The sequence below is a fragment of the Lepisosteus oculatus genome, chromosome 9 (genome assembly GCF_040954835.1).
Source record: "Lepisosteus oculatus isolate fLepOcu1 chromosome 9, fLepOcu1.hap2, whole genome shotgun sequence".
NCBI classification, from domain to species: domain Eukaryota; kingdom Metazoa; phylum Chordata; class Actinopteri; order Semionotiformes; family Lepisosteidae; genus Lepisosteus; species Lepisosteus oculatus.
Window position 1 is genome coordinate 35,629,048 of NC_090704.1, and position 15,871 is coordinate 35,644,918.

General features: G+C 39.7%; 1 protein-coding gene across 5 annotated transcripts in view; it reads left to right on the forward strand.

The window, feature by feature from the left end:
• st6galnac2 (ST6 (alpha-N-acetyl-neuraminyl-2,3-beta-galactosyl-1,3)-N-acetylgalactosaminide alpha-2,6-sialyltransferase 2) overlaps positions 1-15,871 on the forward strand; it is a 33,131-nt gene that overhangs the window by 8,865 nt on the left and 8,395 nt on the right. The window contains exons 1-3 of one of the 5 annotated variants that reach the window (XM_015356527.2): positions 1,630-2,078; positions 11,748-11,831; positions 14,822-14,888. In XM_015356527.2, coding sequence (XP_015212013.2) covers positions 1,951-2,078; positions 11,748-11,831; positions 14,822-14,888 — 279 coding nt within the window. In that variant the 5' untranslated portion in view covers positions 1,630-1,950. Of the gene's footprint in view, positions 1-1,617; positions 2,079-2,415; positions 2,490-10,577; positions 10,675-11,747; positions 11,832-14,821; positions 14,889-15,871 lie in introns of those variants that run through there. The other 4 variants (XM_015356530.2, XM_069194465.1, XM_015356529.2 and 1 more) reach the window with 4 other exon arrangements.

Below are 15,871 nucleotides of genomic sequence, written 5' to 3' on the forward strand. Positions count from 1 at the left end.
CATGTTTACATCATGTTTCTAACCTGCAATACTGGCTTCAGCAAGACAACACCTTTAAAGTCCAACCTTCAGTCATCACCGGGCTTACCACCTCCTGTTTTGTACTTTAAATGCTACATAAGTCTGCTAAGCCAGATAATCATCATGGTATGTCTGTAAACAAGGTCTTTTATAGCATTAGAATTCTTCACCTAGTTGTGTGTGGCAACCGAATTTATGTGTACAGTTCCACAGGTACCTCGCTGATATGGTATAGAAGTGAGAAATTACTACTTGAATCTGCGACATTTTTTACACCATTTATCTACAATGTAGTAATAATAATATCATTTTATATCAGTTCATAGATGGGGATTATTAGAAGGCCGTGACTGGTAAAGGCCAGGGGAAAATCTGGCCAGGACACAGGGGTAACACCCCTACTCTTTTTGAGAAACATCGAGGGATTTGTTTTACCCCTGCACTATCAAACTATTAAACTCCCAGCCCTCTCACCTACGATCTGAACCTCACAGTGCCTTCTTTCTTACCAAAAACTCAAACACACATTGAAATCTACCTCTACCTTACATGTCAAAAGCTCCCTCCCCATAATTTTCTATCCTTTATTTCATTCCGTTGATGCATGTTTTTGCACATCTGATGTTGTTTTGCATATTACCTGTTACCTTTTGTTGTTTTGCACACTGCCTGTTGTCTTTGTCTTTCTTTTATTATACAATTGTATTGTTTTGTTTTTTTTGTACTACTTATTGTCTGAGAGCTAGCTAAATAGCATTTCGTTACACCATATACCTGTATATGAGTATCATGACAATATACTTGAACTTGGATTTTTAATTACCACGGAAAGTCAGGACCTCGGTTTTATGTCTCACCCGAAGGAAAGCGCCTTTTTTACAGTACATTATCCCCATCACCACGTTGGGGTATTAGGTATTAGGAAACCTATCCCAGTAGCTACCTTTTCCCAGGGGGTCTTCCATCCAAGTACTGGCCAGACTCACACTTGCTGAGCTTCAGCGGGTTGCTAGTTGTGAGTTTGCAGGCTATGGTGGTGTTATACAGTCATTAATTTCCCTTGGTGTCTTGTTTAGTAACTCCACCCAATCATTTTAAATAACCGCTTTCTCCAACACCTGTTTGCGTGAGCTGGAGCCTAATCCGGCAGACAATGGGCAGGACACACACAGTTATATCTGTATTGTTGGACTGCGGTAAGACAACAGAACATGCACGCTCCACACAGAGTGTGCCCAAGGGCGAAATCTACCCAAGAGCCCCGAGGCAACGGCGCTAACTAGTGCTATGTCACCGTTCTAATTATCACGTTATTTCACATTTCTGTAGTTCTCAATCTGTCACTAATTTCACTGATTTCAGGTTTATTCAATCATGTGGCATCTTCCATTTTGTATTACACATTTGTCTTCGTTTTCAGACCAAAAATCGAATACAAAACAAATACTGGTACATTTGTTACCCCCAGTTTACCAAATACCCGAAAAGAGTAGCAAAGAAAAGTGTCGTTGGAGCAACAAAGAATACCAACACAAATAATAAAACTGTCACAACTTTTAAAAAGCGGATAAAATCGCTGGTCTGGCTACAGTTTTAAGCTCAGGAGCGTTATACATCTGAGAAAACACGCACGTCGGGAGTATGAGAGTAACTTGCAGCCCGTTTTCTAAATCACCGAGGGGAAATACACCATCTACTTCATGGACGGATTTACTGAGAACTGGATTCAGCTGAAACGAAGTGTGTGCAGATACGGGAAAGCGTGCAGGACACTAGAAAAGGGAGGAAGCAGGCAAATGAGAGCAGATTTTGCATGGCAATAATGTGTGTGTGTAAAGCGTCTGCGGAGTTTATCTGGTTTCTACAGGTAAAAAGCTCAAAAGGCAAGCGTGACCAGTAGGATTTGTTGTTTCCATTCGTAGATCAAGGATGCCGAACTGCCGATGGAAGTGTGTGTTTGTTTTGGGGGCTGCCTTTTTTACCTTCAGTACTTTTATCTATGGACATTACTATGAACTGGATTTCTTATTTCACTTCGGGAATGATCTGCAACAAAGGTACAGTAGACTTCCGAAATCTTTTTTTTTTTTTTTACCGTTAACTATATACCGTTTTTTTTTTCTTGGGATGGGAAAGATGCAATCAGTTCACAAAGGTAAATCCTCTGTCTCACCAAGACGATAGGATACAAAACATTTTTCAGGTCAAGTTAAACGGCAAAACCCATGGTATTATGCATTATATTACGGATTCCCCGCAGTTTAAAAAGGTTTTTATTCATAGTGACCTTAATAATGGAACGCTAAACGCTTTTCCTTTTGTTGAACTTACTTTTGTTTGGATTAGCGCACAGAAACCCGTACATTTGTGTTCACATTCGTATGGACTTAATTGAAGATTATTTGTTTGGCGTCTTGATCCGATGAGACTTAATAAAATACACTGAAACGAAGCAACGTGCAGACGTAGTAAGTTATGCTGTGTTAAAAAGTACCATTTGTTGATTAGTGTGTTGCCTTTTTTTTTTACTAAGGCCACTCTTCAGTACATGGTTAGTGGAGGAGACCCTGTTGTTACTGGTCGCGAATGGGTGACGCTCTTGTTTTCTTTATTTGAGAGTTAAAAAGCACAATAAAGCACTCCAAACGAGCATTTTGTTTTCACAGTAAACCTGCTTGTTTTGAACAGAAAAGGTGGAACTTTTTAAAGAAATGGGCTGATACTTTGCGTTACTTTTTGTTAGTCAAAACTAGGTACAGTGGAACAGCCAGACTGAATGAAGCTCTGCATGGGAAATCTTGAGTACAAGCGAATTCTTTCCTGCAAGACCGCACACGTTCAGAATTCCTTAATTAGCTTTTTTCCCCAGGAGAGTTGGTGCAGACATTCGCCTCTCATTCCAAAGTAACACTTTACACAGGCAGCTTGTCTGTGTATGCTTAACATCGTTCATTACTCTAATTGTGTGGTTTATCTGCTTGTCATTTTAATTTTTTAGGTCCCTTAGAATCTTTCGCTTAATAGTCTGTTTCAGGGGTTCCCATCTCTGGTCGAGGGATACCCGCGTTTGCTAGCTTTATTTTCGGTTTAGCTCTTAAGTAATTGAACTCTTAACTATCATAATAGTATTAGTTTGGGCTATTGGAAGTTAACTTTAAACTAGTGTTTCGATTGTATGTAATTCGAAGTGCTCCTAATTCCGAGTAGAGATGGGAAAACATTTTAATCTAGTTATTTTGGTTATGTTAATCGAGTAATGAGCTTGATAGAAAGAAGACCAGCAGGCCTTTGAGTCACTAGAAACGTTGTGAACCCCCAACTTACTATTTTAAGTGGCTTCATGATTCCTTTTCTTGGATTTGTTACTTGGAGAAAACAAGGGTGACACAAGCTAATCCTGCCCTTCACCCTTAATTTATCCTGAGCGAAGATCTAGCACTATTTTTTTTAAACCGTTAAATATCTCTTAAAATTGGGCCTGCAATGACTGTTTATATACCTTCTGGTAATGCACTTTGAAGCCTGCAGGTGAGATTTCAGATGTCTTTTTTTAATGAACTGCACAAGTTAAACGTATCAGATAATACATGCTTTCTCACAGGTTAATGCAAAACAATTAGAGCACTATATCAAGCTGATAAAGAATGTGCAGAATTTGTCATGATGCTTAAACGATTTCTTATGTATTTAAGGTTAAAAAAACTATGATTTTAATTTCTCTATTTCTGACAGAATATATTGTTCCCTAGAAGAACCAGTTAGATGATGGGCGGATGGAATAGCTTCAGGCCTTTCAGGCTGCACCACTGCACCACTGGGCCACCTAGCATGAAACTGTTGTTTCTGCAGTTTGCTTTAATATGTTCTTTTTTCTGTTGCATTAATTGTTACAGTAGAATTGACTTATTGTTCTGTATATTAAATTAAATTTAGTGAATATAGGAAAACCCACAGCATTAGACTTGTCCTCAAGAACACATGCTGCACATTGCTGGTGGTGGAGGGAAATCCCCATTACCTGTAAAGTGCTTTGAGTGGAGTGTCCAGAAAAGCGATATTTAAGTGTAAGCAATTATTATCATTACCGAACAGAATGTTTAAAGTCTTACAGCGGCATGGAATTAAAGTGCCTCTTAACTATTGCTACTGTTCTAGAGGCAGTACAAAGGAGAGCAACCAGACATGAAGGGAACACCATGCTCAGACTACAAAAGGCTTAATTAAAGCATAGATACATCCTCAAGGGCTAGTATCCAGCAGGCTTTAGGTCTCCAGAAAGTGTTGAAGTTAATGGTTAGCTCAAATTGGTACTAGAGACCACTGGACTAAAGATTTTTCTGGTACTTAATTTAGGTGTTGAATACCTTTCAGGATTCTTACCCTGTAAGATTATTTTAAGATCCGGAGGAATACAAGGGCCTAGGGCCAACAGTAGAAATTCTACATGGGAGACTGGATGTCTGCAGTCCACTCTAAGCTATGTGGTTGAAGCTGACTCCATGGGGACCTTTAAGAATGGTTATTGCACAATTAGAAGAGTTGCTTGCCATTTGTGGACAATATACGAACAGTGATGTGCTGGTGATTTGTTTTGACTTTGAACCATCTCCATTTTCATAGCCCCTAATTCTGGTCTTGGCAAATGGTAATCTACTAACAGAAAAGCAAAGGTACCACATTGAAGACCTAAGATGCAATTGATAACACTGCATACTGAAGGATTTTTAATACAGGGGGTCCTGGGACCAAGACAAGCCAAAGAAACTTGCCTTGTTTTTGACTCCAATGCAGCAGTCTTTTTCTTTTAACAAATGCAAAGTCTCAGAGCCAAGCAAATGCATCTTGTCCAGGTGTGTTAAGGGTGAGTTGTCCTCCACTGAATCTCTGGATTGGCTTTCCTCTAGGATGTGCTGCATATTGTATTAAGTCTGACAGGATTAAAGATGGATTTCACTGATTTCCTATCTATTGAGGTTGGCAAGACATGGATCACATCTAGTCCTAAAGCGATTCTGAGTGGATCTCTTGTTGGGTAGGCTGTAGAATGTGGTAATTGTTTACGTCCAGTGATGCCCAGGTGGAGTCTGCATTGAGGTTTTGTTGGGGAGGTTTTTTTTCAGATGTGTCTTTGGTAGGTTAAATATGTCCTTGTGTAGTGGCAGGTGAGGAGCAGTACAGTACATAGGTATGCCCGGGAAAGCTAATGATACCACTAGCAGACAAAACATTAAAGAGAAGCTTCAGTAGAGGAGACTGGAAGAATCCTGCATTGGTCCTTGGAGTCCTGGTCGCAGTCAGCTGATGGTGTTGGACAGATTGAGGCACCCAAAGAGGATGTGCTCCCGAGAAAAATAACGAGCTAGTTGTCTCAGTTGTGGAGTTCCTTCAAAGCACTGTGGTGTATTGCTTGAGTTGAAATGCACTATACACAGCATAATACAGCTGTCATTCTGCCCTGTCTAGTAGACTGACTTTTGTGCTAGGTTTGGTTTTAGAAGGACAGTGACCGGTGCTGTGCCCCATACCCACTGATTACACTGATGTCTCTCTTCAGTGATCGTATTTATCAGTCTTTTGAAAAGGCTCCCAGTTACAAAATATGATCATTTGACACAACCCATCTGGATTTTGTAATCTGCTTTGGATTTGCCTGTGACCCAAAGGTTGAATCTTTATCTGTTGCAATAAATCTGATGAAATCTTTGAATTCTGTAGTGTGGATTAAAGAACTTGCCCAAAAACCAAGATATAATACCTTTGTTTGCCCCAGCCCCTTCCCAAAATATTTCATTTAAATTGCCATTGAGGCTCATTTGCTTACTGTTTATATGGGCTGGGTTCTGCCATACAATTAGATCCTAACAGATGTAACTAGTAGTTCCTTAATTTGAATTCCTCAACTTTTAAGTGACCTCCTATGTAACTCAAATTAGTAATTTTAAGTTTGGACGTTTTGAACGTTGAAACCTTGTAAGCACAGTCTTGAGACAAGTGAATAAGCATTTTGCTAAATGTTTGTCTGTGAGCAAGACAAACACTAAATTAGACTAGAGTATACATTTGTTTTCTTCTTCTTGAGCTGATGTAGACTGTTGTCTGCACCAAAGTAATTAGTCTGTTTGCTTGCCAGTGAATGTGTTTTTTAAAAAAATGCTGTGCTCAGAAGGACCTCGAAGTACATCAGAGACCTTCAGTTTGAGAAAGGGATACATTTGTCCCTGGTTGGAATAAGAGTGTGTGATACTAAAAACTGTAGAATGTCATGATAGAGGAATCTAACAATATTGTCAACATATGATGAGACTGTTCTGTAGTTTTGAAGTCATTTGGTGCAATGTAAGTTGTGTATAAAAGACAGCAGAAGAATTTCTGAATCTCCCTCATAATTAAAATATGTGCTACATCCAGTACTTTTCCTCTATCAATAAAATCTAAAAATGTTTTGCAAGGCACTTTCAGCCATTTACAATACTCTGCAATTTTCTTGAACAACTTGTCTTTACTGTTAAATGGGTCATTTAAAAATGATTAACATCTGAAAGATGTGAGATGGTTTTGAATAAGAGCTGCATTTAATGCATATTTAATTCACTGCAATTATCAAAACATATTTGGAGGCTTTTTCAGGTAAATTTTTTTAATGGGGGAGGGATTTTGCTTTCATAAGTTCTCCCAGGCTTTTATTAGTGTGGGTCTGGTTTCAATTTGAATTTGGTAAATGGTTCCATTATCCTGATGCACTTGACTATTTTGTTACGCAAAAATAATTAAGTTATGCAACAGTTACATTGCCATACAATTTGTTTTTTTTGGGGGGGAGGGACTCCTTGAGTTCTTTGTATGCCAGGGGCTGAGAACAGCGAACCATTACAATTTTTTAATCTTCTGATCTACTACTTAGAATATTAGCCTTGCAGAGTGTCTTCTCAAAGGAAAGGGGGGAGGTTGTAGCTTTCACGTATCCTATTGTGTGCTTGTCTCAGGCCTTGCAATTTCATTCTGTGTTGTGCTAATAGAGCAGAAACGTAGAAATAGGGAGACGCAGAGTGATATACATTTTTGTAAACGAAAGACTCTTGAGCAAATACATTGGAATATTTAGATTGGATCTTTTGTAGGGTTTTTAAGTATACCAAGCATCAAATGAAACATCCCTCTATGCATGTATGTTTTTAGAAAAATTGGATATAAAGGTTTTTGGCATTATACAGTATGTTTTTGTGACATCTAATTGACCATTCCTGTCTGCCTATCATACACTTGAGTTACTTTGAACATAGTGAAAAAACATGCCAGGATAATGATCTTTATTGTATTTACAGCAATAAAAACCAATGATATCTCTTGGCTCTTTGCCATTTACTGTTTTTGCTTCCGAACAGTGATCTCCCAGCATCAGCAGTACAGAACAACAGTTGTAGGGTTGAATGTTCAGCTGTCACGATCCTTCTGTTATCTGGAATTGCCACATGGGTGATCCAGAGGAGGATGAGGAAAATGAAGCGATGAAATATATTTCAAGGTTTTGTAAGACTATGCAGCTTAAGAACCCTGTTAGGCAGTTTTATGACACCTTGCAAAGCCAATTATCAAGATCCATTCTCTCTAGGTGAAAGGATGGTAGCTTTCAAATCTAGAATAAGAATGCACTTGGAAGTGTGGAGTAGGTGGAGTGAATATTTGTTCCTGATTGCGCAAAATCAGGCGGAGCAGTGGCTCTGTGGCTAAGGATCTGCTTGGCATGAAGGTGGGGCACTATGTCTGTTGATCTGCATTAAAATGTACTGAACAGGAAAAGGATGCAGCTTACAGTCTGGTTCTGGGCTGTGTGGCTGCCATGCAAAAGACTTCTGAACTTGCTAACTACGGCTGTATTCTAGGTCATTGCTGAGGTAAAAATTCCATCATCTAATGTGAGATAATGCATTCCAGAACGGTTAAATCAATGAAAATAGGTATGGATATTGTAAACCACAATGTTCTTGAAGCTATTTTAAAGGTTGACTACACCTCTGTACTTCTGATTGCAGGTGGAGTGGCTCCATCCTGCCCCTGGTCTGAGCCTCATCCCTCCACATTACTGGCAAAGCACGAAGCACAAAATTGGTGTCTGCGACCTCTTTTGAAACAGGCACTCCATTGTATTAAAGGGCTTATGATGTCATCTTTAATTACAAGGCATGGGTTCACAGGTTCTCTGTGTGTTTATCTCTTTCGGGAAATGGCCTTCAGTTTATTCTTTGAGACCTGCAGTCAAAGCTTTCTGGAAACAAAAGGCTTATAGGGCTATTAATAGTTCCTGATGTGGGGCTTTTCCATTGGCTTTGTTGTCTTTTTTTTTTTTTCACAATTTAATTACACTACTAGTACTGACCTATCTGTTGCTAATATTGAGAACTACCGGAGCCGCAGTTCCTTAATCTGATTTTTGCATGAAATTAACTGAGAAAATATTTGGGTTCCAAAATTATTTTTTTAATTTTGGAATCAACAGTTTTGTTTTTGCTCCAGTTCGGGTTTAGAAGAATCGGTTGTTAGTGTGCTTGGCTCACTGCTAGAGCTGTGGACTGTATGTACACATGCTTTCCTCTTCCCGGCTCTGCACCCATTGGCAGCTCAGTGCCTACTGAAGAGGGGGCATCAGCTGGAGGAGATCTGCTGTATTGTCACAGTTGCTCACGGGTATCCTTTAAGAGCTGTAGATCCTTTGAGCTGCTCAGCTACGGCAGTATTCATTTAGGCTTGGGTAGAAAACAAGGCATCAGGTCCTATACTCCTAATAATGTAGTAACAAAATGTAACACGATAAAGTAAACGCTTGATTCAGTGACCTAAAAAATAAGCACTGCAATCTCAAGGTGCATGTTCTGATGGTAGGTGCCTTATTTAGATATTATGACATTTAGGTGTGTGTTCAAAGGTATTTTTCACAACTGTTTGCTCATGAAGTATTGCCAACTCGTATAATTTTCTGATTATTGCTGAATAAATATCGGAAAACTTTAATTGAGCTTGCAAATTCGGACATACCCACCCCCTTTGCCATCACACCCTTCTCCAGAAAATATTGCTGACCTACGGAATAATGAGAAATGAAATCTGCAGGAAGTGCTGTGAAAGGGGGAATTGAATTGTGCGAAGGGCAGAGAACAGAAAAAAGCTGCAGCTTTTAGTGGAAGAAGCAGAAAATACTGTCACAAGTGCTTAGGAATTCCTGCAGTAAATTTTGATGAGGAATTAGCTGTACTATAACCTGTTACAAATGGATGTCTTGTACACTGAAAACTGCAGAGAGAGGAAAAATTAAGTTTCTGACACGATTGCAAAATTAGCTTTTCATGAAGTTAGCATATACTGTGTTTTCACTGAACACTGGATTAGTTCTGTATTCAGTACATCTGTACCCCAGTGTTAAAATGTACAAGTATGATTGATGGACTTCCAATCCAAGTGGTAAATTATGCTTTTATTTTATTGATGCTACTTTCTTACCCAAGTTCACACTAAATTCTTGCACAGGTACTTTTCTGGTCAGTGTTGGCTAATGACACAACCAAGGTTCCCAGCAGTAGCTTTTTATTCCTCATATCTCCAGGTTTTGCAGCCCCACTGGAAAATATGTTGGTGAAAAATTGTCAGCTGAATGTGACAATTCAGCTTCTTCGTTAATTTCAATGTTGCAGGCAGCAGTAAATGTCGGAGGAATTAAAAAGGCGACTCTGCTGTCAAAACATAGTTTCGAAGATATAAAGATTTCAGGATGATACCAGATGAGCAAAAGAGTTGCACTGGGCCACTGGAGTTGGCACATAAGGTGGTAATGCTCCTCTCAATAAGAGGGTGGGGGTGCCAGAGTCTATCCGGGCAAGCAGTGGACGCAAGGGAAGATATAACCTGGACAGGATAGCAGTCCATCAGAAGGACAGACAGACGCAAACACGCTTGCACCAGGGTTAGTTTTTTCTAGAACTCAATTAATTTGTGGATTTCGATTATGGGAGGAAACTGGAGCACCTGGAGGAAACCCACCAGAACACGAGGAGAACATCCAAACCTCACGCTGATAGCACCCCAGAAAATGAACGCAGGGCTTCAGTGCTGTGAAGGCAGCAATGCTGGCCAGGGCACCAGCACGCTGCCTGTTGTGGTTTCCCTTTGTTGAAAGCCTGAGGTGTAAAGTACATAGTTGGAATCTTCAGATGACAGGCATCTGTTCATACATGATCTGAGGATATTTACAGTTACTTTTGGATACTTTGGTTGTTTTAATACTTTTATTTATCCCTCAGCACTCTTTTGTGGCTTGCTTTAGAGGTCATCTTCCCACTTCATTGCACTGTCCAAATCCACAGGGATTCATCTGTTTTTGTGGAATACAAGATTGCCTTGGCTGTGATGTTTCACAGGACCCTGCAGCTCTATTCCCTGCCATGAGTCATTGGCAAACTGAGGAATTAAGGAATATGTTGTGAATATGTGCATCAGCTGTTGTGTGGTTTTGTTTTTTTGGTTGGGTAAGGATGAATAGACTGTTCTTTGTCACGTGCCCCATGATAGAAGCATGCTAAATAAGACTCCTTTTTCAGGCTTAGTCCCAGCACCTGCACCAATAACTGACAATGGGCTCTCTTGTTGAAGATTTCATTCATTCAGGTACCAGAACTGATGAGTGCTGCTACATAGTTCAGTTAGCAGCTGTAGTAGCATGCAGAAAGCTCCAATCCCCTACTTCATGTTCCCATTTTCCTTCTTTGTTTATTTTAACATCATCTCAATCTGGTTAGTCAGACTTAAAAAAAAAAAAAAAAACATCCTTCCATTTTCTAATGTTTATTGGCAAGCAACGCGCACAAGGTGGAGTACACCCAGTCTGTTGTAGGGCACAGACATGCACACACTTGCACCAGGGCCAATTTTCCCAGAAGCTAATTAACCTATAAGTATGTCTTTGGACTTTGGGAGGAAACCAGAGCACCTGTAGGAAACCATTTAATCACAGGGAGAACATAGAAACTCCATACAGTTAGCAGCCCAGGTCAGGAATTGAACCCAGGGCCTCAGCGTTGCGAGACATGAATGCTAAGTACTGCAGCATCATGCTGCCCATTTATTCTTAGAACATGTTCTGTTATAAACTTGGAAGTGGCTCAGCAATGTACCAACAAGAAAGTGCTTGCTATTGAATCTCAGGATTCCTGGTTTGTTTGGATGTGCCAAACCATTTACTTACCAAGTAAACACATACGAGTAATTGACAATATCAAGGTTGGGCAACATTAATGTTCACAGTCCAGCCATGGTCAAATAAACAGCGTGGTCTTTTGCAAATCTTGCCAGAAAACACTTCTAATAAAAGCAAATCTATTTTATTAGACTTACACTTATTCAGCAATGAAGCATATTTGATTATTTCTCTCCTTCAAGGTGCATACAATTATCCTCTGTATTGTAACTTGAGTGTCTATCAATGTGCACTAGAACAAAAGTCTATTTCAATGTAAATAGCATTGCTTGGGACTGCAAAACTCTTGCAGTGAGTGCAACTCTTCCAGCACATGAACTGATTCAGAAAATTTTGCAAGGGGTTTTGTGTTGTAATGGCTGTAAATAAATCCAGAATCTTAATGTTTTCTGATAACCTAATGATGACTGCCATCGTGTTTTGTTAAAACGGTTGAAGGTGTAGTTTTTAAATTGATGAATCTGTTTTGGTGCTTTTCCTTAAGGGGGTACCAGGGGCAGGTAACGGATGAAGATGTGAAAGAGGGTTTGGACTCCAGGATGCTGGTGAAACCCACTCCAGCACAGAGGTGGGTGAAAAAATGACCTTTTTGATAAGGGGTTATCACGAAGGTAATTTAAAAAATAGGTTACTCAGTGTTTGTGTGTGCAGAATTAGGCCAGAATTTATTTTTTTTAAAAGAGAACCTAAAGTGGTATCATTGAGTCTTCCTGCTCCAATGCAGCTTTGCTACTGCCCATTTGAATGTGTTGTGGGGAACGTTTTGCATTATTCTTATGGAATTTCCCAGATTATCTTTTGATTTGCAGTCAAGTTTAGTTATTTCTGAGCATCTCCTGGTTCATTGTCATTCTACTTATGCTTTGTAAATGCCATTTTTGTAAAACGATAAGAATTAATTTCAAATATCACCCAAAGATATTTTATCATGAAAACTGGTGATAGTGTGACAGGTCAAAGTTTCCATGAATTACATGTGCAATGTATGGACTAAATTTATTCATTGGATCACAACCCATAACTAATACTTAACTGTAAATGCATAAGAAACGCAAGGTGATGCCAATATTGAATGTAATCAAACACTGGGCATACATCAAGATGAAATGTACCACCTACAGTTGATGTACTGATTGCGCTTGTGAGCTTTTCCAACATCTCTCATAAAAATCAATGATCACATTGAGGGCAGGTGTAATGATTCCAGTATACGACAGATGGATCAGGGTCACGCCCACTACTGTAATTGCCTCCAGATGGCTGTTCATGTGTCCCTGCCTAGTAGTTGAAGACTGAATCCTCAATCGTCCTCATCAGCCTGTGACAACATGGCCTCCATCACTCCTGGTCTTTTGAGACGTACAGTACTTTTCCACTCCCTGACCAATGTTATGATGATAAAGACATAGACCTTGAAAAGCTGGGTGTTTTGATGATTGAGGTGTTTTTCTATCTGCTATGCAGACAATCTTGTCCAAAGCAACCTACAAGCTACACAGAAATTAAGTAAAAGGTATGTGCTGGACCTCAATGCTTCATCAGATTGATTTTGTTATTTTGTTGATCCCCCTGAACCACGCTGTTTTCCCATGTCTTTGGTATGTGTTCTCCTTGTACAGTACGTAACCAAATCATGAAACCACATTGGTCATGTTTAAAACGGGAAAATAACTCTAAGATAAGATCACTTTATTGGCCATATTACGTTTCTTGTATTAGGAATTTGTCTTTTCACATACTCCAACTTGCTTTTCATTGAGAAACACAGACATGGAGAGAAGCTTGGGGGCAGAGCACAGGGTCAGCCATTTATACGGTGCCCCTGGGGTAGTTGGGGTTAAGGGCCTTGCTCAGGGGCCCAACAGAGTAGGATTCCTCTGCTGGACACGGGATACAAACCGGCAACCTTCCAGCCACAGGCGTAGATCCTGAGCCACAGAGCCACCACACTGCCCCTCTAAATTCCATTTCTTAATATAAAGTACTCATCAGGGGAGTATGCTGCACCCCTCTAACCCAAAAGCACATGCAGGCAGAGATCTTACTGAGAATATACAAGGGTAGGAAAAACTGGGTAAGAATGTAAACTGGAAGGAGAGGATGCTGGTATTTTACATAATTGACAAAATGCTGTAAAGTATAATGCTGTAATTTATAATAAACTGCACAAGCTATAGTACAAGAGAAGCAGTAAGGCAGTTTCATTTTAAAAGTTTTACCTGGAGCAATAATTCCTCTCTGTACACTTAGGTTCCTTATCTAACTTAGAGCTTGTGTTCTTTCTTTGTGTTTTATCAAAGCAATCAGTAGCTTCACTGTTACCTCCTTCTGCAAATAAGAAGGTGAATGTTTTTTTTTCCATGTGGTCAATAGGAGTTCAAAACTTTCTTTCTCTGTATGACTCAATATCTAGGCACACCCATCAGACAGTTTATTGCAAAGTGCAAAATAAACTCTATGCCAAATTAAGATTATTAATCTAATATTACATTTTTTATGTTATGAAAAGCATTAATGAATGCTCGTGTTTTCCCATTGAAGTGATGATAATGCATGCTGCAGTGCCCTAGATTTCTTACAATGCTCATCTCTATGTAGAGGTCCAGCAGCTTTGTCACTTTTATTGAGCAAAATCTGGCACTAGCTATTTCAGGGCTAAGTGCTTATAATGTCTCGGAGAATTCTGAAGCCTGGAGTAATCTGTACTCCCATTTTGCATGACAGAAGCCACAACCCTGGAGGAAAAAAGGCACCTGCTAGCTCCACTCAAGGAATCCTGTGGAGCTGATATTAGCATTGCCAACTTCTAGCCAGAATTTGGGAGCAAGGCTGAGCCCAGCCAGCACTAGGCCTAGAGCTCACTAAGGAAAATCAGGTCTCTGTTATAAATGTTGGACCACTAGATGGCCCCCTAGCCCCAAAGTTTCAAATCAAATACTCCTGTATGATAGGGACACTGGAAGAGGAACCAAGGCACTGTATTAAGAGCAGAGGCGTTAACACTGGTGTTCAGCCTACATTCACCTCTGAAATTCCTTTATTTAACTGTTTAACTGGCAACAGACAATGTCTCACTTTCTACCTGATCTGCTCTGTACTCCTAGTGTTGATAAACTGGTGGTTGAAGTGGGTCCCCTCCTATATCTAAAGAACTTTTTGGTCCTTTGGGATGGAGAGCACTTTATAAATGGGGCAAATATTGAACAATTTTGTTTGTCTCATGAAGTGTGGTTGTGGTTTGATTGTTATTTTCAGCTTTAAGTGAACCTTTACAATATGCCTAGGAAAAAAAAAATTCTCCCATCAGTTTGCTTTTATGTCTTTGAATGATATCTCATCCACAGTTCAGTTAGTTATCACCTTTCTATGGTCTCCATTCTTTAAATGTTTGAACAGCTTTTTCCATACACTTGGGTAAACAAGTGTCTTTCATCCTTTTCATCTCCTGGAGATCCTTTTTTGTATTGATGATCAACATTTAAAAATTGTTCCTGCAGAAAGTTATGAGTGAGGGTTTATTTTTTTGAAGTGATAAACATAAATATTTATCTTTTCTAGGACAATAACGCACAGAAACTTTGTTCTTCAGGAAGAGGAAGAGACCAAGACTAGACAGGAAAAAGAGGTAAGGTTTCATGATTCTTGCAGACTGATGTGTAGTCTCAAGTTACAGTATTTGAACACTTAATTTCATTACCCACTTAACTGCAGTGCACAACCTAATTTATCACCTCAAGTACCACATTTGTTTCTCTGGCATCCGTTACTGATGCAGTGTATCATTCATTGAATTCATGTTAAATAAAACAATGTGATTTTAATTTGATTACTTAAGTAACTTTGCTAGTGACTAAACTAGAAGGATTTTGCCAGAAGAATTGAATGGAGGGTTTATCCCATAATGGCACTCTGTGGTCACGGGTTTGAGTTACAGTATGTCACTAGCTGACCATGACCATAATTCTGCGAGTGTTGGCGTGCCATTGTCAAAGCACCACTGGCGAAAAAGTGGGATTAGTTATCTCTACAGCATGGCGACCCTTGTGGACTTGTGCACATCTCTTCTCTGGTCTGCCGTCAGCTTCCAGTACGAGGCTTTCTTTCCCATGATTAAAAGACTGTGGGTCGGTGAGGCAAAAAATCGCCCATGCTCTGTTCCCCTGTGTGTGGTCAAAGGGTTCATTACTGTGTGCCATAGCGGACAAACAGGCACTACTGCTTGTTCCAAATCAGGTGGACATGACAAAAAATTATCTGAGATTTTAAAACTAATTCTTTACAGGGCCAGATGACATTGTAATGTCTTGAAATTAACTCAAAAGGGTTGAGAAGGTTTCATTTCAGTTGCTTCAAAACAGGATATTAAAACACTACAGCATGCCAGGTATTGGGGTTGGGGAAAAAAATAAGTTAAGGATTGGTATCGGGGCTATAGCAAAATCATCAGTGGTGGTCTTGGGGGGGGTTGGTGAATCCACTACAGCATTATCCCCATTTGAAGATATTTGGAAAATCTAAACATGGCCTTGCTTTTAACAAGAGGAGCAATCTACAGTAGATTCTCCCCCCTCCTCCCCCCATCTTGTTTACCCCCAGTTTAAGTGCTGA